At 38.2% G+C, this 23,375-nt stretch overlaps 1 protein-coding gene across 2 annotated transcripts in view; it reads left to right on the plus strand.

Annotated features, from left to right (window-relative positions):
* The first annotated feature begins 515 nt into the window (after positions 1 to 515).
* LOC141777421 (uncharacterized) overlaps positions 516 to 23,375 on the plus strand; it is a 28,238-nt gene continuing 5,378 nt past the window's right edge. The window contains exons 1-18 of one of the 2 annotated variants that reach the window (XM_074651650.1): positions 516 to 628; positions 3,668 to 3,766; positions 5,210 to 5,339; positions 5,654 to 5,821; positions 6,731 to 6,868; positions 7,320 to 7,471; positions 13,126 to 13,229; positions 13,352 to 13,541; positions 13,964 to 14,095; positions 14,448 to 14,591; positions 14,800 to 14,935; positions 19,329 to 19,479; positions 19,593 to 19,735; positions 20,449 to 20,560; positions 21,467 to 21,530; positions 21,643 to 21,846; positions 21,933 to 22,078; positions 22,241 to 22,359. In XM_074651650.1, the coding sequence (XP_074507751.1) occupies positions 3,749 to 3,766; positions 5,210 to 5,339; positions 5,654 to 5,821; positions 6,731 to 6,868; positions 7,320 to 7,471; positions 13,126 to 13,229; positions 13,352 to 13,541; positions 13,964 to 14,095; positions 14,448 to 14,591; positions 14,800 to 14,935; positions 19,329 to 19,479; positions 19,593 to 19,735; positions 20,449 to 20,560; positions 21,467 to 21,530; positions 21,643 to 21,846; positions 21,933 to 22,078; positions 22,241 to 22,359 (2,251 nt within the window). In that variant the 5' untranslated portion in view covers positions 516 to 628; positions 3,668 to 3,748. The remainder of the gene's footprint in view (positions 629 to 3,667; positions 3,767 to 5,209; positions 5,340 to 5,653; positions 5,822 to 6,730; positions 6,869 to 7,319; positions 7,472 to 13,125; positions 13,230 to 13,351; positions 13,542 to 13,963; positions 14,096 to 14,447; positions 14,592 to 14,799; positions 14,936 to 19,328; positions 19,480 to 19,592; positions 19,736 to 20,448; positions 20,561 to 21,466; positions 21,531 to 21,642; positions 21,847 to 21,932; positions 22,079 to 22,240; positions 22,360 to 23,375) is intronic. The other variant, XM_074651649.1, reaches the window with a different exon arrangement.

Consider the following 23,375-nt stretch of genomic DNA (forward strand, 5'->3'; position numbering starts at 1 on the left):
TAAACATTGATTAGGATTTTTATGCAATTCCTATAAGGCTCTTCTCTCTTTTCGTTAATATACAGGTATTTTCTGGTGTGTTTACATGTGGATTTGCAGGCCACAAATCTAAATGATTTGCAGTATTTTCATAAAATTGTTGTAACAGAACATCATGCACCACTTGTCGAATCATGACAGTTTTGAGTAAGCTAAATACTCTGAAAATAGCAATACATAGCATGTAGTGAGTCTACATTAAGCCTGTTAATGATAAAGGAAGTAAAAACCAGCCCAGGGTTCAACAACATTCACTCTAACGTCCTAAGGGACAAATGTGGCCAAGCAACCAACAGATCTCCAGATATTTGATGTTGGTGCTCGTGAATGTATAAAGAATTGGTGTTGCTTTGCTGACATTTTCAGTAGTTTCGTTTTCTCCAAGTCACACCTAATCCAGTGAATAGAAACTGAAACTAAACAACCGTGTCACATGATCTTTGATATGTAAAAAAGTCGATTTTTCTCTTCATTTCCATTTACTAACGGATTAGATTCAACTACTAGATCGTACTTTTCGATGCAACAGGATCTGTGTGTTTTCTCCAAATAGAGTTGCCTGGGAGCGGCTGTTGTTCTCCAAGACAAGGTAACATCTCAGTGTTTCTTCGAGCTCTAACTATAATAATAATAATTATGTCATGTTTTCTCTCTTATTTGTTATATTGTAGTCTATAGTTTTTTAACTTGCCAATTTAAGTATTCAAGAAAATGGTGTTAACCGTGCTAAACTGTCGTGGAAGTAACGAACTACATTTACTTTTGTTACTATAACAAAGTCGTTTTTAGCTACTTGTACTTTTTGGAGTAAAAATACTGTTTATTTTCTCTCAAGACTCTCACAAAAGTCTCAAAAAACAAAAGTCACATGAAAAGAAAAAGTCCTAATAGCCTTAAATGAGAATGAAGACAGGTGACATATAATATAACATTATAGGCTATATACATAGCCTAAAGCGATGTATTAAGCAGTATGCTAGACGGGGCTTTAATCTTTAAACCAGCTCTTAAAGCATTTTGTTTTTGTTGTTTATGTTATGCTTGTTTACTTTACAAGATACTGCGGGTTTAAACTATTTATTCTAACAGCTCATAATGAAGTCAGACAAACAGGATCATCAACGGACAAAATTTACGTTACTCAAACTGCTTTTTCAGTTACAGCAACTAAACAGTGGACTGATCTCCCTCCAGATATTAGAGAATGTTAAAAAGGGTCATGTTGTCTCAGCAGGTATCTCTCTGCCCCGTCAGAGGCTGCTCTTCCTCTCTCCTGCTCCCTCGCCTCTCTGCTGAATGTGGCCGCTCTGAGAGCGTCACTGGCCGGCTGGCGAGCTACGCCCGCGGGCGATTGTGGAGCTTTTCAACTCCAAAAAGTCAGATAATCACAGGTTCCTGTTAATTTATAATGGACATCTGTGTTGTGATATTTAAACAAACTATCCGTCAACAAGGAAAAACAAGTCTCTCATCTACAGACCGGTCTCTAGATCGCTCCAGCCAGCTCATAGCGGGGTCTCTGAGAGTGACTACCCGGCTGGCTGGCAGCGACCCCAGCAGGCGCTCGCTAGCTGTCACGGCAGTTTGTGGAGCTTCTAAACTCCAACAACGGTGGAGCAAATGTTCGATTCGTCATCTAACTTCGTAAAACTGCCGATATTAATAATCTACACAGTTGATTTCTCGCCTCAAAAACTTTCAGAAGTGAATTTAGTGATGAAATAGCTACAAAAAAATGTAAAAAAGGAGCGGCTTTTGGCTGCTGTTTTTGTAACTGTAGCTTTAAGTACAGGCCCTGTACTGTTCCAGTGCTTTGCATTGTGCGATACAGTAGGCGAGATAGACTGGGCTGCGTTCGAATAGTCAAATAATTACGTCCTAACGTCTTTTCCTAACCACTTTTCCTTGACCTCAGTGGAAAACGTCATGAGGTCAAGGAAAGATGAGAAGGAGAATTCAGAAGGAGTTAGGAAAAGACAACAGCGGTGTTAAGAGAATCCGACTGCTCTTTCACTAGGCTCCGTTATTATGATGCGACGGCGGCGGATGCTAGTGACGTCAGTTTGCTGTGGTGAAACTACAATGTTCTGAAGATGGACTACAAAAGGCGCTCCTTCTCCACGTGCGTTATTAAATAGGTCTTTCAGTGACAGACTGCTTCACCTGCGGTGTGTGAAGAGAGATACCACAGCTCCTCCTCCACTCTATCAACAGATAATAAAGATAATATGACCTACCGTGGAAAAACATCACTTCATTACCACGGTTGGAATAGAAATAAACAGGAATATATATAAATATTGAGTTAATTGTTGGAGTTATGGAGAAGGGGTTGGACCATATACTGTAAGTGTAGGCTGTACTGAAATATGTATTTATGTTGATTATTTGTTAATTGGTTGTTTACTGTTCATTTTATTAGTTATTCTTGTTTTGTTTTTTACTGAGGTATTTGTTACATGTTCAAAATAAATAATTAATTAAAAATAAGGTGAAACGAAATGGTTGTCACCGTCCACTCATATTAAACATGAATTCCAATTAGTGTATGAGCGTATGAAAATAATATGCAAGATAAGCATATAGTTTGTTATTATGAACGGCCCAATGGTGCGTCGCTATAAATGCTACGGCCGCAAGGAATTGTGGGATGTTATTCTCTCGTTTCCTTTGGTAAAGGATGGTCCAGTGTATCCTATGCTAAAGGAGATAATAAAGGAAGGATTGAAGCTCCTTTCCTTAACTTTTGGTGAATTCGAACGGCTCTTACGGTACGTGTCCACAGGCTCCGTGCTTTCCACGCTCCCCATTCATTGTCTATGCAAGCAGCCGCGCAATGCATTCCGGTAGCGTGGCGTCGCAATTCGAGAGACTAGGTGTGCAGGAAGCCTGCTCCTCATTTGCATAAAGTTGAAGTCCTGGCTACTTTATGCAAATCACGGGCGTCCGACGCGACTTGCCGCCTCTCGAAACTCCCGATAATCTTTTAAACTAAACGTTGTCGAGCCAAAATAAAGACAGATTCAGCAACTGCATGGCTCATTTCTCGCCTCAAATGTTTTCAGAAACACATTTCGGTGAACTATTTACATGAAATAAGAGAAGAAAGTTTCCAAACGAGCCTCCATACTGGTTCCGGTTTGAAAGCTGGGAGCAGCAGCCAACAGCGGGAAAGCGTTCGTCCAATCAGGAGCCGAGTGCCTTGTTTCTAGGGACAGCACACCAAGCGTCCAATGTTGGGAAGCGTCGCGTCCCCTCGCGATAAAAAACGCCCCTGTGGACACGTACCATTATCATGGCTGCTACTGAGGTACTTCCGGGTCATTTCACTCAGTTAGGAACCTTCCTAAGCAAAAAGGACTATTCGAACGCAACCCTGGTCCGATGCATACTGGAGATTTTTCCAAATCAATACGACATCCGGGTATTTTTGGCATACTGTAGAGTTTGCTTTTGTTCGCATACTGCATTTTGGCCAAATCAGTACGTACTACTAGTATAGTATTTCGAATTTGATTATGTGATAAGGTTTGCATACTTCTGCCTTGTTAAAACATGTTGCATCCACCTTAATTAAACGATGACGTAATGGACCAACCCAACAGGTGCATGCTGGGTGTTCTTACAGGTGCATGCTGGGTGTGGCTAATTGCTAGATGCTGAAATGCTCATGGCTTTCCTCCAGGTGGATTTCTGCCTTCACTGAGGAATGTCGACCGTTAGAGAGGTGTGTGGGGACTTTCTCCTGTTAGTCTCTGGCACAGTTGTGACTACATGTGTTACAGCTCAAAATGTATTAAAACAAAAAAACAACTTTGAGCTCAGCAGGAGAGAGTAAGTGAAATGAATGCCATGATTTTTAGCTAGTTTACACATTCATATCCCCTTCATGATGAATTATAATAACTTTGGTAATTATTTTTTTTTAATCTTGCACCATCATCAGCATGTCAATATTGTCATTGTGAACAGGTCAGGTCATGTTAGCATCATAGATATCATTTCATTTCATTTCAAAATGTATTTCGAACATGTAGAATACAAAAAAAAATAAAATAAAGAAAAAGAATGAACAAGTGAACAGTCAGAAACAAGTAGTATTTACATACAATGAAAAGCATAAGAAAAATAAATTGTCAAAAACTTGATGCCTTGATTTACATATTCAAAAAAGAGTGAGAAGAAGTATAAATGTATTTAATCCCACCCTTTCTCCATAAGTCACTTATTAATTATTAACCAGCTTCCTTATTGAGCCATACATATACTCTAATTCAATTTTCCTAAATTTGTCTAACTATAATTATTACCTTTTATCTCTGTCATACAGAAATATAAATTAATTAATGATATAATTATCCTTATCAAAATATAAATATAAATAATAAATAATATAGTTTTAACAGTTAGCATGCTGGCATTAACATTTAGTTCAAAGCCCTGCTAGCATGGCTGATTAAGTTAGTCCTGTTTCCTGCCTGAAAAAAAAAGTAATTAATTGATCTGAAAAGTTAGCAATAAAGTTGCTACATTGTGAAGTAATTCTACCAAACCTTTCCCCTGTGTGCTTAACCTTTCGAGTTCAGTTATATGACATTTTATAAACAATAGCATTTAGCTCAAATCCCTGCTTGCATGGCTGTAGTTAAGAGTAGCTTGTTAGTGTAGTTACAACAAACTGACTTTTTGTTCACTGTGGAGTTTATATTGTTGTATCTGTTGTCTGCCTTGGTGGTGTTTTATTGTGCTGTTGATTCTATGTCCATAGCTCTTTTTATTTAGTGTCGGTCATTTATGTTTAATTGATTTTTTGTCCTCTTTTCTGGTTAATGTTAATTGTACTAAGGCTATATCATAGACTGTGTATGTAATGCCGATGGGCTATATAGAGGAAGGAGGTTGTATAGCCTGAATGTAATGTTGGTGTTGACATCAGGGCTCTGTGGTATAATGTTGTTCCACTTGTGTCTGTTTTTGAAATATAACATAGTAACTTTTACTTTTAACTTTAATTTTAACTGACCTATTTTGAGTTTTATCTGAGTACATTTTTACACAAGTACATTTACTTCACTAAAAGTTCTTCAGAGGAACCCTATATTTACTTGAGTATAATATTTTCGTATTCGTTAAATCGCTGTAAATTAAGTATCTTGATGTATTTGTTTAGATGGATGCAATATTCAACATACTTAAGCAGTTCAGACTGCAATCTTACTACGACCAGTTTGTCCAGTTGGGCGTAGAGGATGAAAGAGATTTCCTGGACAGCGTAACAGATGAAGATCTGAACGACATGGGTGAGATGAACCTCAACTTGAAACCAAAGATATGTTTATTTTTAATTGTTGACACTGTTAGACATGTTGATTCAACTGTATGGTAGTTTTGTAGGGTATATGTGTGATAGTTTTATAAGGTAGCAGACTAACAAGTGTTTCTAATATATGCATTACCCATGTACAATGAAAAATTGTGTTCAGTGCCATCACACATGACAATGAATAACTTAAAATTGATCAAAACAAGTCATTTTGAGTTAATTGTCCACTTAATTATAAAAATGTATGTAATTAATTAATTAAATACTATTTTTGCGCTTACATTTTTACAGGTCTAACTCAGGTGACGAAGAACCGATTTTCAGCGATGAAAAAGTTCATTCAAGGACCCAGAACTGCAGAGCTTCATGTTCAAACTGTGATGCCTGTGCAAAAGTCACTGGAGTCGTTCTGTCTGCAGTACACTTACCCCAAATGTCCTCAACCAAAACATATTAACGGTAAGAGGAACATATCTTTTTATAATCCATTGTCTGATCATTAGATGAATAGCCATTGACTTGTTGATCACACAGCTGGGCTGTGATGTGTTAGAAATAGGGCTGTCAATCAATTCAAATATTTAATCCCGATTGATCGCATGATTGTTCATGATTAATCACGATTAATCACAAATGAATCGCACATGTTTTATCTGTTCAAAATGTACCTTAAAGGGAGATTTTTCGAGTATTTAATACTCTTATGAACATGGGAGTGGGCAAATATGCTTGCTTTATGCAAATGTATGTTTATATTTATTATTGGAAATCAACAACATAAAACAATGTCAAATATTGTCCAGAAACCCTCACAGGTACTGCATTTAGCATAAAATATGCTTCAATCATAACATGGCAAACTCAAGCCCAACAGGCAACAACAGCTGTCAGTGTGTCAGTGTGCTGACTTGACTATGACTTTCCCCAAACTGCATGTTATTATCATAAAGTGGGCATGTCTGTAAAGGGGAGACTCGTGGGTACCCATAGAACCCATTTTCATTCACATATCTTGAGGTCAGAGGTCAAGGGACCCCTTTAAAAATGGCAAGTTTGGAGCGTTATTTAACCTCCTTGGTTGTAAAGGGAGTATGACATGGTTGGGACCAATGGATTTTTTAGGTTTTCTAGTTTCATGTGATAACAATATTTTCACTCTAGCTCTAAAACTGAGACCGCTACAACCTAAAATTCTCAATTTGCGTTAATGCGTTAAAGAAGTTAGTGGCGTTAAAATGAATTTGCGTTAAAGCGTTATCGCGGTAACTTTGACAGCCCTAGTTGGAAATAAAATGTGATGATTGTGTGAGTGATCATTGTGCAGACATCGACATCCAACTTAACACAATGGTTATTTCAAACTTACAGATTTGGATCCAGCGATAAACACAGTTGAGGATTTGATGTTGAGGATCGGCCATCTTGAAAGTGTTGGTAATTCCAAAGGAGTCTGTCTCTACACACTCGATGGGATGCCCTTGACAGATGATCCCTTCTTCAACACATGTGAGTAGACCTGAACACATTTTACGGTGAAGGTTTCCAGATGTTAAAGTTTATTTTGCTAAGATTTTGTCTGTTAGTTTCATTTCACTGCGGTTGTAAACAATGACAATGACTGCATAGGTACTGAAGCATCCATAACCTTGAACCAGGATCCAGCTCTTTGTTTTGGTTTTACAGCCCTCGTCTTTACTGTTGTGGTTCAAGCATGCAGCTTTTTCAGAGGAAAAGCTGTAAAAAACAGCTGTACACTACCAGCTCACCCCAACGAACATAGTGGGACATTTAGATTTTAAAGATACAGATATCAAAAACAGAACTAAAAGGAGTGAATATTTGACTGGCATTCATCAGGTGGCCAGAAACACGACTTCAAATCAATTTTAATTTTGCTGTGGATGTGTAAATGGATGTTTGTTAATAAGTTCACTTAAAATGTTGTCTCCTCATACAGGGTCTTTGAAGGACAGACATATTAAAAATGGAGCTGTGATTTATGCCATTTTCACACCAAAGGAAAACCTGAAACAGGCTCCTCAAATACCAAAGCGAGAGTTTGGTGAAACCTACGGAGGCAATGTGGTTCGATGCCACATCATGCTCAAGGTGCGTCTTAACTACAGTATATTGGTCATGATGCAACTAATGACGATATTAACTGATAACAGTATATGGATATTATGTACAATCTGATTATGTTTGATTTATGGCCCTGTGTTAAAAAACAAAATTCACTGATCATATACACTCACCGGCCACTTTATTAGGTACAAGGTGTACCTAATAAAGTGGCCGGTGCTAGTACCGGGTGTCCTTCTGCTGCTGTAGCCCATCTGCTTTAAGGTTGCATACCTTGGTTGTGACGAGTGGTTATTTGAGTTACTGTTGCCTTTCTATCATCTCGAACCACTCAGCCCTTTCTCCTCTGACCTCTGACATCAACAAGGCATTTCCGTCCACACAACTGCCGCTCACTGGATATTTTCTCTTTTTCGGACCATTCTCTGTAAACCCTAGAGATGGTTGTGCGTGAAAATCCCAGTAGATCAGCAGTTTTTTAAATACTCAGACCAGCCCGTCTGGCACCAACAACCATGCCACGTTCAAAGTCACTTAAATCCCCTTTCTTCCCAATTCTGATGCTCGGTTTGAACTTCAGCAAGTCGTCTTCACCACCTCTAGATGCCTAAATGCATTGAGTTACTGCCATTTGATTGGCTGATTAGCTATTTGTGTTAACAAGCAATTGAACAGGTGTGCCTAATAAAGTGGCCGGTGAGTGTACATTATACATTCTTGGGATCACATCTCCATTTTAATCACACCTCATCATTAATACTTTTTGTAATCAAGGAGTTTCCAAATTGTGTTTGTTACATTTAATGATTGTAACTTTTTAGAAATCAAATTGGTTCAAACAGATGTAAACGGTCAGAAACTACTTTATGTGCATTTTCAAATTTAAATTCAATAAATACATTTAGATTTCATCTTTCTAGCCCAGCTGCTGTAGGCAGTGCTCAGAGCTCTAAGGTAGCATCATCTATTGTTCATTAACCACTTTGGGAATGGCAGTGTGTTTTTTTAAAGGTATAATCTGTATCGGTTGTCGGTTGTTGTTTGTAAACACACAGCATTCAAAGTTTTCCCCTCCTCGGCTCGACAAGCAGAGAGGGAGGGAGGGAGAGAGAGAGAGCAGCGATGGTCGAGAGAGCTATAGAGTAACTGAAGAGAGTGCCGCTAGTGAGAACAAAGCAGCAAATCGGAGATATAAAACATTATTTTCTGATTGTTTCCTGGCGGTTATGTTCTAAAACACAAAAGTAACTCCGCACAACGCCGCATAATCCTGCGGGAAGGTGCCAAATTGCCGGATTTTGAATGAATGCAGGCTTCCTGTCAGTGCTGCTCTAGTTAAGCTACAGACACACACCAGTCATAGCTGCACTCACAGCACAGAAAGAAGGGTCTGGGTATCATCGGATAATCCGTTATTCCTTTTGAATTCAAAAACGAAAAAACTATTTTTTATTTTTTCGTTTTAAACCAAAAATGAGAAAATGGCCGTTTTCTCGTTTTTGGTTCCTGAATCAAAAAAACGAAAAACGGATCCAATCCGGGCCGTTTTTTGTTTTTGCGAATTCCTTTCATCATTATTAATTTTTAATTGAAGAACAGGAGTCACGTGGGTTTTTTGTTTTTTCGTTTTAAACCAAAAACGAAAAATGGAATCACGTGGGTCTGGGTGGTCTGGGTATCATCGGATAATCCGTTATTCCTTTTGGATTCAGAAAGGAAAAAACGTTTTTTTATATTTTCGTTTTAAACCAAAAACGAGAAAACGGCCATTTTCTCTTTTTTGGTTTCTGAATCAAAAAATGAAAAACGAACCCAAACCGGGCCGTTTTTTGTTTTTGCGAATTCCTTTTCTCATTATTCGTTTTTAATTGAAGAACGGAAGTCACGTGGGTTTTTTGTTTTTTCGTTTTAAACCACAAACGAAAAATGGAATCACGTGGTGCTCTGTTTGTTTTTTGTTTCCAAACGAAAAACGAAAAAAACAAATTAAAAAAACGATCCGATTTAGTTTCTTCAAGTTTCTTTCTGTCATTTTCTGTTTTGAATCAAAGAGCGGAGAGCGGCAGTCACGTGACCAGGAAGTGAAGGCAAACATGTCAAAATAAAAGCCAAGAAGATAGTTTGGTCATTCTATAAAAGTGTAACATTATTTAAGCACAGGATCAAAGTAACAGTAGAAGATAAATAGGCTAAATAAATACACAAATAAGTACACACATAGATATTTTTTTGTTTTGTTATTTTCATTAACACATGAATGTCTTTTATCCAAAAAGTGTGTGATAAATCACAGGGAGGGTCTCTACAGATGTTATACAACAGGGAGGGTCTCTACAGATGTTATTCAGATCTCTCACATAATTGACAATTTTCTCTCTCACACCCTTACTATGGGCTGTTTCTTTATGTCGGCAGGTGAGAAGCACTATGTGGCTAATCCTTTCAACACACATGACACTTCCACCTGATCCCCTGCACTCCATTAGGAAGACTGTAGCCGAGTAGTTCTACACCATGATAATGCTGATTTTTGAACCAGCGATTATGACATTAATGCCAGCTAGACAGAATAAAGCTCTGTCTGTCATGACAATAGTCACTTCGTCACTCCAGATACTGTAGATTTAACAGATACCTGTTGTCTTCAGATGGCTGTAAAGAGTCACCCGAGTAAAGGAAAGGCCTTCAGTACAGTTCTATTGTCATGACAGACAGAGCTTTATTCTGTCTAGCTGGCATTAATGTCATAACCACTGGTTGAAAAATCAGCCTTATCATGATGTCGAACAAATTAACTAAATTACATATACTACCAAATAGACTAGAAATGATTGAAAAGCATCATAAACCACCAAACAGACTAGAAATGATTGAAAAGCATCATAAACCACCAAACAGAATACAGAAAGTTAGTGATTTCAGTTTTTTAGTGAACTCAGGCTGATTAATCCTCATATTAGACTATGATGTCTGAAGGTTGGCAAACATTCTGATCAACCATATTTATCTATCATTGACCATGTTTATTGACTTGACTTTTCATCTATAAATGCGTCAAAATTGAAAATTTGACTGAAAAGAAAATCCTTGGGGATTGAGGAGTGGTGACCTCTGACCCCTACGGTGGGTAACGTCACAGAAGGCCCACTCATAAAATGTACTGACTTCACTGGTACCGAATCTCCCTCCAAACTAAATTGTAAAGCTGACGGCCCCTCAATATGATCTGATCAATACAATACAATCAAACTTTATTGTTCACCAGGGTGGAAATTTGTCTTCAGCTCACAAAACACAGAAAACAACAGACAGCAGTTAGTAAAAAACAGAGACAGGTTATGTTACACATTAAAAACAGTTAATATCAGTGTCTGTGGCTCAGATCTGCTCAGTCACTGTGTTGAGGTAAGAATATTGATGGCATTTGGGATGAAAGACTTTTTAAACATATGTTTAGTTGCCAGAGGGGCTCTATAGCGCCTCCCGACTGGCTGCAGAGAGGATAGGAGCTATCTGCCAGGATACTCCTCGCTTTCTTCCTCGTCCTTTCTGTAAAAAGTTGAGTCAAGGGCTTTTGGGGTTTACCACCTATTTTGCCTGCCATTGACACAATCCTAGACAGTTTATTCTTCTATCTACAGTGTAGGTGACCGTACCAGGCAGGAAGGTTACAATAGTTTTGTACACTAATTCTAAAATCTGCCGGCTGACACCGAGGCCACTAAGTTTCCTTAGAAGATAAAGTCGCTGTGAGCATCTCTTGAAAATATACTCTGTATTTTCAGAGAAGCTCACCTGGGTGTCCAGGACTGTACCGAGGTATTTAAAGTGTTCCACAGTTTCAACATGTTGGCCATCAAGTGAAACTGACTCTGTGATCAAATGTTGTTTTGTGCAGCACATGATTAATTCTTTCTTCTCGGCCACATTGATTTCTAGCTGGTTAGTGTGACACCATGTCTGAAGGGTGTCACACTAGCCAGCTAGAAATCTGTAAAAAAAAGCTGTAGTGTGGGCCAGATAGGCAGCTTCACCTAGTGGGCCTGTTTCCTGTAAAAGGCCAACTAAGGCCATGTCATCCACATACTTAAACAGTCTAAAATGTTTCTCATTGATTATAAATTCATTAGTAAAAAGAGAGAATAGCACAGGGGAAAGAACACAGCCTTTGGCAGCCTGTGCTCACAGTGAGCATCTCTGACATGTTCTCCCTGACACAGACCCTCTGATCCACACAACTAACCCTGTGTTGATGTTGAGATCAATGAGCCTTTTCAGGAGAATATGTGTCTTCATTGAGTTAAAAGCTGAGCTAAAATCCACAAATAAAGCTCTGGCATAACCTTTAGGATGCATAAGGTGTTTTGTGGACGGTGTTAAGCAGTCAGCACAGCGTCGTCTGGGACTCTGTCGCTCTTATTTAAGCGAACTGGAGCAGATCTAGCTTAGTAGCCACTGTGCTGGTCAGGTGGCTGGCAAGAACTCATTCCATGGTTTTACACAATATGGAGGTTATTGCGATAGGCCACAGATCATTTGGCTTACTTGCGCCTGGCTTTTTTAGCCTAATTATTGAGAATTTCCATGATTTTGGCACAGTGTATGTGTCGAGGACATATAATTAATTAGGCTTTTTTAGGTACAGTATGTATTTATTTAGCCTATTTATCTTCTACTGTTACCTCGATCATGTGCTTAAATAATGTTACACTTTTATAGAATGACCAAACTATCTTCTTGGCTTTTATTTTGACATGTTTGCCTTCACGTCCTGGTCACGTGGCTGCCGTTCTCCGCTCTTCGATTCAAAAGAGAAAATGACAGAAAGAAACTTGAAGAAACTAAAATTAGATCGTTTTTTTAATTTGTTTTTTTCGTTTTTCCTTTGGAAACAAGAAAACAAACAGAACACCACTTGATTCCATTTTTCGTTTTTGGTTTAAAACGAAAAAACTAAAAACCCACATGACTCCTGTTCTTCAATTAAAAATGAATAATAATAAAAGGAATTCGCAAAAACAAAAAACGGCCCGGATTGGGTTAGTTTTTCGTTTTTTGATTCAGAAACCGAAAACGAGAAAACGGCCGTTTTCTCGTTTTTGGTTTAAAACGAAAAAATAAAAAAAAGTTTTTTCGTTCTTCAATTCAAAAGGAATAACGGATTATCCGATGATACCCATACCAAGAAGCAGGGGGATCACTGGAACACATGCACATAACACAACCCGCCCCCAATCCGTGAAATACGGACGCTTTGTATCTAACAAAGTAAAGGGGGACTTGTGAGTCGGTATTAGAAGCCAAGCATGACAAAGGGGGGGTATTGACCAGCTGAACAGGTTGCACACCCTGCACGCTGTTATTGGCTGGGGGTTACACCCCGACATTGGGCCCAAAGGCTGTTGGCTGAAGCCCAGCAGCGTCCCAAGTAAAGCAAAATAAGAAGAAAAGAGAAAATACAGGCAGAGGGCTGCAGGGTCTCTACAGAAACAGACACTGCCGCACACTTCTAGTGAGGCAGAAGTGATGATAGAGATGGATTATTTTCATATCAGTCTATACATTGTTTGTTAATTCATTCTGGCATATTTACCTTTAACATACGATATAAACACATACATAGTATTTATTTCAAATGAATCTGTTCTTTATCATAATCTTTATTTACTTATTTCATACAGGGAGACTTTGAGGTGACGGTGAACTTGTCAAGTGACACCATAACCAGTCTGAGAATCAAGCTGGCGAATGAAAGTGGAATCCCAGCACACATCCTTCACTACAAGTAACTCAGAATTACCACACCAAGCACAGATCTTATGTCTTGTGACCCTCTTTGTCAACACAGTCAGATTTCTTTTTTCATACAGTACTTCTGTTCTCTCCTGTGCTTTATTATATTTGCAGAGGTCAACATTGTGGTGGTGACACACTGCAAAGCTGTGGGATCTCTGAAGGGTCGATGGTTAACTTCTCTTTGTCCACATTTTCTGACGAGACTTCACACCATGAGACTTTCTTCATTAATGATTTTGTGCCTTCAGTCCAACAAACCCAGAAAGGAATCAGTGTGTTCTTGTCTTCACTTTATGCTGTTGTAAGTTTTACCCCGCGCTTTATCATCTGTATTCCTTTATATAACATTGTGCAGAGACTAGAGACACTCAATGCACTGTTGAAGACTCCTCCATGGAAAGCAGCTAATATTTACTCAGTAATCTTTTCACTATGTTTTCAGCCATGCTAGCAGCGTGACTATAGGGATGGCAATGTTGGATGGTCAGTCGGTCCACCACTTTGGTCCAGACTGAAACATCTCAACAACTATTGGATGGATTTCAATGAAATTTGGTACAGAAAGCAGCACTAGCATGGCTGCAGACACTTGTTTTTTTAAAACAGTAAATCTGAAAAGATGGCAAATCTAGCAATAACGTTGCTACATTGTCCTTTTACCCTTCCTTCCCATGTGAGCTTAATCCTGCTTTGAAATACATTTTATTAATTGTTTTCTTCTAGAAAGTGCATTATATAAAACAGCAACTGAAGAAACTGATTTCCTACATACGAAAACTGACTGGATGCAACCCTCTCGCACAAAGTTTGCATCAGTTACTCTGCAGGAACGAACCGGTAACCAGGAATCAGAAGGTAAACAACATAAGCTGATATAATTCTGCTTTTAATATCCATTGCATTTTATTCAAGTGGGTGTTCTCATGCTGCATTACATTTCAACAATTCACACATTATATTAGGCTACTAGTGCTGTGAAAACATTTAAATTTTGTGCAGAATTGCTGTGCTACAAAAAGAAAAAAAGCCCATTCACCATCATTGTATTGGTCACAGCAGCAGATTTCTCAGCAGATAGAATTCAAATGATCTGCGTTGTTTCGGGAAGATGTTTTCCTGTAATTTGGGTGAACTGAACCTTTACACAGTGACGTGTGCTTTTTCACCAGTACCCATTTCTTCAGACACACTTGTTCTTTTGTTGTAGATTGCAGTCGTTGAAGGCTTGTACATGCTCTTCAGAGAGCTTTTGCCTCAACGTGGAACACAACAGGGGGAGAAACTCATTAAGGACCTGGATGTGTTTGAGAATTCACTGTACTGCTGGGCACATCTCCTATCAGAAGCAGAGGTATGAAGATACTTAGGTTTGACTGATACAGCTTGTGACGGGTAAAACCAGTAATTTTAGACTGAAATCCCTAACTGCCAGTGTTTTATGTGAATAGAAGTTGCCATTCATTTGAGCGGTTGTACATGGCTTGAATGTATTTATGAAGGCATTAAGGTAACATTCCTATTTGATGTTTGACCACGTAGGTAATGCCTTATTTTGACAGAAACTAGCAGCAGATCATGAGGACTACGCACCAATCACTCTTGAGTCTGAAGATGGCAGCCGCTTTTCTGAACCAGTCAGAGTACCTGGAGTACCTGGAGCTTTTGAACGAGCATACGTTCGCCAGAAAATCAAAGGTAAAACTCAGTGCACTTTCACAAGCCAACATTTAGTCTGTTTTAGGGATGTTAATGATTAACCGTTTAATTGCTAACCGACATTAAGCATTTTAACCGATTAACGCTATCGGTTAAAAGAAATATTAACAATTAATTAAAAAGCTGGGTGGTTCAGAGGAGCGGCTTGTCATTTTAAGGAGAAAAGCCCGCCACCTTAACAGCCCACCTTAAGAAGCGGAGCCGGAGTTGCAAGATACTGGAAGTCGTCTCCGGTCTCTCAGCTCGGTTGAGCGGAGCGGAGTTGTAGTTTCGTAGCATTTATTCACCGACAAATAAACTGTATACACACTGCTACACCTACGTTCACGTTCACAGCTATAACGCCACCAACAACCTCACACACACGGTCTGTCGGACACTCGTCAAAGTTACGTTGGGCAGACGAAGTACGATCCATGTGGAGACGCATTATAATGCCAGGTTTGAACAGACGTACGTATTTAAAGCTGGCCACTTGTGATCCGATCACTCAGGACGCATCTTAAAGTAGCAATAGGCAGTATATTTTTGGCATCATTGGGCAAAAATTCCATAATAACCTTTCAGCATATTGTAATTCAAGTGTTCTGAGAGAAAACTAGACTTCCGCACCTCCTCATGGCTCTGTTTTCAGGCTTTAAAAAATCTAGCACGTGACGGGAGACTTTGACCAATCACAGGTCATTTCAGAGAGAGAGAGCGTTCCTATTGGCTGTGCTCCGGTAATGTGACCGGTACTTGGCATTCCTTCAAGCCATCTCAACCTGATCTCAACATGGCTGCCGGGTCACAAACTTTCTCATTTTACAGCTAAACAGTACACTACACGATGATTCTGAAAACTTTTGAGGCAAGAAATAGGCATTACAGTAACAGAATATTGATTCATATTTGCAGTGCTGAACTGCCTAGTTTGACCGTTTGGTCGGAGTTCACGAGTGATTGACAGCCGCCACTCATAGACAGCAGATGGACAGCAGATCCCAGATCAGCTCTGATTGGTTGTTTTCCGGTCTGTGAAATCTTGCAGATGCCGTTAGGAACACCGGAAGACACAGAGGCACATGATTTGTTTCAGGTTACCTGTTTCATGTACTACTGTCACGTAGGACTGCACCTAACGATTATTTTTTTAACGATTATTTTTTCGATTAGTCGATTAATCTAACGACTAATTCATCAATTATTCGAAATATTTGTTTTTATAAATAAATAAATATCAAAAACTTGACTCATTATTATTTCAATACTTTATTCAAATATCTTCTCTTATAAACATATACATAAAACACAAATATTATTATGGCATTATTTCACAACAAAAAATATCCCAGTCTTTACTGGTAATTTGTTTTCAGTCCAACATACAATTTCTCCAAAAAAAAATTCAAACAAGAGCTTGTATTGTAAATTCATGTAAAAGGAATAAAGTGCAATGTTCTTTTTGTGGAAAAAGTCCTCCACTCTGCTTTGTCTTATCCTGAAAAAGAGACACAGAAAGCCCATTAGAATAATAATAATAGTGGCACATTTTAAAACAGGTCTAATTCCACAGCACTGTTGTGTTATGACATTAGGCTAATAATAATAATAATAATCCTCATCAGTATTTTTACTTAAGTACTTAACTTAAAACTTAAAATGGTTTAGACATGGATTTATTTCATCACTGTAATAATATGCAGTTAAGATAAACACTAGCAAATGTACTTTTGCATCAGTGTGGAGCAAGAGAGAAATAGTTGAAACTATTTACAGACTAACAGTCACAGACTTTAGAACAATATGTAATGTTACTATAAGCCATTTTCTCACTCGTACATCGCCGTTAAAGTAAACAGAAAAAGTTACGTTACTATAACAGTGGGCCATAAAATACTTTTAACATGGTGGTGATGAAGAAACATTTTAAAAACAAACTTTAAATGACTACTGCTAACAGAAACACGCCCGTGCTTTTACAATCTTAATATATCATGCCTGGGTGATGAAAAAGTCAACAGGACTTACAGCGGTGTCTTGCTGCTGTCTTCTTCACGCAGCGCTCCGGGATGCATTCTTGTCAGGTGATGGTGCATTGCACTTGTACTGCTGTGGTACACCATCTCCATTTAGCACAACTTACAGAGCACCACATTGTTGGGTCTCTGTTTGAAGTATTCCCACACTTTAGATGAACGTTGGCGAGGGTTTTTTGACCAATCTTGCTCTCTGGGGGAATCAGAATCCATGCTTGGACCGGGCGCAGCGCATTTTCATTACGTCATCCGATGCGTCGACGCACGTTACGTAAATCGACGTATTTACGTAATCGACTACGTCGACTACATCGACGAATCGCCCCAGCCTTACTGTCACGGTATAGCGACCGTTTTATAAAAATAACTTTTTTTAATCATATTTGCTCCAATCTCGCGTACTTCAGCTTTAATGCCAGGTCTGAACAGGGCCTTACTGTAGTTTGCATGAAACATCAAACCTAATTATTTTTGTGCATGGCATGGGTGTCCCAACTGTATGGAAACCGCATTAGTAATTATTAGGGCTGTCAATCGATTAAAATAATTACTTGCGATTAATCACACATTTTTATCTGTTCAAAATGTACCTTAAAGGGAGATTTGTCAAGTATTTAATACTCTTATCAACATAGGAGTGGACGAATATGCTTGCTTTATGCAAATATATTTATATATGTATTATTGGAAATCAATTAACAACACAAAACAATGACAAATATTGTCCAGAAACCCTCACAGGTACTGCATTTAGCACAAGAAATATGCTCAAATCATAACATGGCAAACTCAAGCCCAACAGGCAACAACAGCTGTCACAAGGCCTTTCCCATTTCTGAATTTATACGGCTTGATTCCTCTCCTCGACTCCTCTCCTCGTCTCTTAGTCCTGCCCATGGGAGATGCGAGCGGAGGATGCGAGGAAGAGACTCGAGGAGAGAGGAAGAGAGGAAATATGTTTTTAGAGACATGAGACGTCCTTTCCTCTGAATCGTCACGTGAAGCAACGTATGTTTCTGATGACCGCAGCAGCTGATCACAGTTAGATCAGCTGTCAGTCGACTTTAACAGCTGTTTATGTCTGAACTGTACTAATACTAATGAAGAAACAGAGTTATCAGAGTAGCAGTGTTTCTCTCTGTAGCATGTTACCTGTTTAACAAACACCTGCACATGAATAACAGCTGCAGTCTGTATTTCTACTGTGGACTGAGTCCTGTTTAGAGGACCAGAAACCATTTCTACTGGCACAATGCCTTTATATTATTTATTCATTATTAGCGTCTGTTTTTATTGATATTCTGACACTAGAAATTATTTATTAGGCTGAATGTTTCAGGGAAAATGTAAATGATGTAACTCATATCAAACCCGACGTTCAGGAATTATCAGCCTCACATGTGACTGAATGGAAATGATTTAAAAGGTGTAAAAGACAGACCCTCCTTCTCTCTGACTTAAATAGTATCCTTAAAAGTTAATGGGAGGAAATAACAGATCATCAAAAGAAAAATCGTTCTAATAATTGAACAGAGTTTACCATCTATTCGTTGTCAGGTCTCATAAAGCTCTTTCAGTGTCAGACTCCTTCAGCCGCGGTGTGTGAAGGAGAGATACTGCAGGCCCTTCTGCTGCTGGAACACTTTACCATCAACATGGTCCGTCCGTTGTTCACACCTACAATTAACACAGATTTTAACTAGATGGTGAATCAGAAGACAACTAAACTATACAACTTTTAATCTGTGATTTGTCTTCACTCCGGTATGAAACTCCAGTGATGTTGAGAAGTAAAGTTATCAGATCAGTCCGATCGGCAGCAGTGTCCAATCAGTAACTGATATCCAATAAGGGGGCGTGTCGGTCAGTAAAAGACTTCCTTGAAGGCTGCTCTTGTGTATCCTCGGTCATCGCTCCTCAGAGATCCCTCCTTGCTCCACGATCCTCGATCCTCGATCCTCGCTCCTGCATGCAGAAATAAGAGCTTTGGGACGGTCTTCAATCAGGCGCACCAGAACAACTTCCGGTTCAAGCGAGGAGCGAGGAAACGACAAATAAGAGCTTTGGGATGCACCCATGGTTGATACCAATGGATTCCTTAGGTTTTTTTGCCAGTATCTTCACTCTAGCTTTAAAAATGAGCGAGCTGCAACCTAAAAATCGCAAGTTGCGTTAATGCGTTTAGGACATTAGTGGCGTTAAAACAAATTTACTTTAACGTATTATTATCGCGTCAACTTTGACAGCCCTAGTAATTATACAAACTCTTGCGCACATTTTTCTTTCAGAACTGTATTTAAAATATTACTGAATATACTATCAGCTTCACTTGATTTTCTATTCTTTTGGTTTAGATGGAGAGAGAATTCCACATTGCACTGAAGAGGTTTTGCGAGAGACGTCAGTACAGCGAGCCAATGACATTGAAAAAATCCTGCTCAGTTTGCCTCCATTCGTCAAAACTTATCCTCTTTGGATTGACCAAGATAAGACGACTGGTCAAAAGTATGTATCCTCAAAGTTTTACTTTTCTTAAAAGTACTTCAATGAGATGCTTTTTTTCTGTTTGATTTAGACTTGAGCCGTGTTTTTCAGTAACCTGTACAATCTAATGGCAGCTTTCAGATAAACATGGAGAAGACCTTTGGAAGTATGGTGGAAGAATTAAAGTCTCCCCACAATCAATACCTCAATGTGACCCCACCTCTGCATTTGAAGGAGCTGGGACAGTGTGATGCACGCCTTCTTCTACTGAGTGAAGGTGCTCCTTTAAATACTTTCTGACTGTGCACACATATACTGTATGTTTGAAATGGTATTGTCTCCTTAAAGGGTAAGATTCATTGAAAGGTTAGACAGAGAAAAAGTAAATAAAAAATGAAATACATCTGCAGATGAGGAAGGAACCCCTACAGGCTTATCTATATAAAAAAAAACTCACCTAAAAGAGAAATTATATATATATATATATAAATAAAAACGATGCAAAATAAAATATCAAATAACATGCATGTCTTTTATATGCCTAATCACATTATATTTTACAAGTTATGCTGCTATAGATGATGGCAAATAAGGTTGAAGACAAAATCAAGATTATTCAATACAATCTTTTTGACATCAAAGCACTTTTGAGTCTCATTTTGTATAAAGACAAAGACGGAGAATCATTCAGTAGGTACAAGTTTTATTGGACTGTATTGAACGAGTACTGTCCTCGAGATGTACACTACATTGGTAGGTAAAGGTTATTGCTGTTTGCTTTTACGTACAAAAGATTGTATCTCTTGTTGCATTATTTATAGATTAAAGTTCCTGCAGAAAAAAACAATAATATTATGCACTACATTCTAAACTCATCTGAAAGGAGCTTCCCATTGGTTTCCTTATTGCCTCTGATATTTAGTACCATGTTTGTGGGAAGCTTTGTGTTGTACATTGTTTTACTTAATGTTTATTTTTTCTCTTTGTCAGACAACATTGGCGTATGTTTGTTTAAAGGAAAAGGATCTCCTGGTATGATTAGAGTGCACGATTGTTTGGATGGCAAAGACAAAGCAGTGGATGTGAATGTGTTGGCAGCCAGGTAAGTACCTTACAGTATTTACCTTAAGTTTCTGTTATGCTGTGATGAAATATTTTTTCTTTTAAATTTCTGTTTATGGAGGAATTGGGAACATGAATTATTGTTTTGTTTGACTCTGGATGCCTGTGATCACCGTGCTCCTGCATTTTAGCTTCCAGACCCAAATTGTTCAATGTTAGATAAATAAATATGACATTAAATAACAACAAAATTAAATCAATAAATACAGGTAATATACAGTATATACTACAATCATACATTTGTAAAATAACATATTTTTAAACTCAGCGTTATTTTGAAATGTTGTGTCCTGCTTCTTTCATAAAAACAAAGAGTATATTACAGGTCTTTTTTTATCACATTTTTGTATTTCAAAATGGCCTTTTTCAAAGTAAACAAAATGAAATGTGGACTGCATGACGTCTATATAAACAACCAATAGAGATGACCAATAAATTACAATATAAGAGGTAGGTTAATTATATTTTGGTGAATAACAACTCAAACTCTTTCGCAATGTGTTTAAATATTTTTTTAACTTTTAAAAACGTGTTAAAGTTAACTTTTTATTGTATTTTTTACATGTTTAATGAAATAAAGGATGTACTGTAACTGCAGAAAACATCTTTTTTTTTGTTCTTTTTCTAAAGCCAATACCAAAGGCCTATGAATCCCTCTTCTATCGTTTCTGTATACGCTTTACATATCCTATAGATTTTTTCTAGTTTCTACAGCAATTTGTATTTTGCCTGCACAAATAGGGACGACAAAGTGCCAATCAACCCTTGTTGTTTGATACAGTAGCACACAAAATAGTGAGAACAGATGTAGCAGCAGTAAACTGTATACTCTGTAAAAGTCACTACAGCATTTTGCGGACAGTTGCGTTTTTGACACTTCACACAGGACTGGTGACTATAGAGATGACCGAACATTTGTCACAACCAGGACTCCAAAAGAGGCCATACTGGTAAGTCTTTGTCTGTCTCTTGTTTGATCATTTCTTTTGAGGAATGTGGGACTGGCTGGGGAACACAGGACTCGCCTAAAATGTGATTATGCTTGACTTGATTTTTCATTAGGTGCTGATAGACACAAGCTCCTCCATGAACGAGGAGTGCTATGCAAGTGCAGAAATAAAGAAGATCAATGTTGTGAAAGAGCTCTTTGACAACTTTGCAACAAGAACCATGGCTTATGATTTTTATCATGTCATCGGCCTCGTGAGTTTCGACTCCCAGGTGAAAATTCTCCACACATTTACAGAAAATCTGGAAAAGTTCAAGGTAAAGTCAGTGTTCAGATCTGTCGTAATTTTATTACAATTTACGTCTGGATTTAATGCAGTAATATACCCTTTTTCTCATTGTAGGAACACGTACGCAACATCGAGGCAAGTGGATGTACTAAGCTCTACGACGCCCTGCAACATGGGGCGTCTGAGTTGGAAAAGGTCAAGACGAGGTTCCCAGATTGCAGACTTCGCATCATGTGTCTCACTGATGGAAATGATTATGGGTACATTTCTTCCTCTGTTCTTATCAGTTATGGTACCTTTTTATATTTGACATCTTCGTACATATATTGAACATCTTACTGTGAACAGTAAGAAAATGTTAGGAGTAACAATGACTTCAAAATGTCAACTAGAGATTATGATGATCTCAATTCTTTCCATAGATCCTCCATGAAGCCAGACGCTGTTACAGCCAAACTGCTGAAATCTGACATCATTGTGGACTCAATCCTTCTTGGAAAGGTGAACAACACTATGCTGCATGGAATCAGCAATGCAACAGGTATGGCATCTTTGAAAGACAGCTTCCTAAATTGAATTCCTGTGATGTACTTATTAAATCTTGCATCAAGTGTAAAATAATGCAATATATAGTATATGCCATCAAACATTCTGCAAATCCAAGACATCTCATCCAACTCATCATTGTAGAGTCTTATTTAATGTTGTTGACTGTTATTAACATTATTGCATTTTCATTACAAGGTTCAAAGTTTTTGACACCAGACAGCTCAAGCATACATCAGTTGTTGGTATGATGTTTTAGCCTAACACCAGGAGTCACTCTAAATTGTGTTTCCTGGCTGAAAGTCCTAAACTAAGAGAAAGATCTGGGTGGACCTTTATGCCACAAGCCGTGTTGTCTCTACACGGCTTAGGGAGAGTACATTTAGCTCATTCAGGCATCTGTGTTTTACAAAGTCACAATTAGCCTTCAGTGTTTTAGTACAGTCATTCCCAAAGACTGAGAGATTTTATTAGAGTCACAAAATAAATGTGCAGAATGTATTTCATAGTCTTTTTTTATATATATCTGTGGTACACCTTTGAACCACATGAGGGAGCCTGAATGTTCGTATTGTTCTAATAATTGTAGCCTACTATAACATTGACTCTAATATGAAATGTTGCGTACCTTCTGTTTGTTTTACTGATGGGAGGAAAAAAACAAGAGCATGTTAACTCCGCCTAAATGCATTTATTTGGTCTCATTTAAGTACTTAACATGTGTATATGTTTTCAATAGCACGTGCATAAAGCAAAGTAATTATTTATCAAACGTAAATCTCTTCGAAATAGCAGGTTTACCTATTCAAGATAATATAAGGTGATGCGGAAATGTCAGTAAAAATGGTCAGGAATGTTTTCGCTCTTCTCACGATTTATAGATGAAGCCTATTGAGAATTTGGGAAGTTTTTTTCGGGAAGGAAAGGTTTGGGAAACACTGTTCTAGTAAACATATTGTAAGGCAGGAAACTGTATTGTAACTCAAAACATGTGTTTTGATGGATGTTGAT

Source organism: Sebastes fasciatus, chromosome 11, assembly GCF_043250625.1.
Source record: "Sebastes fasciatus isolate fSebFas1 chromosome 11, fSebFas1.pri, whole genome shotgun sequence".
Classification (NCBI taxonomy): domain Eukaryota; kingdom Metazoa; phylum Chordata; class Actinopteri; order Perciformes; family Sebastidae; genus Sebastes; species Sebastes fasciatus.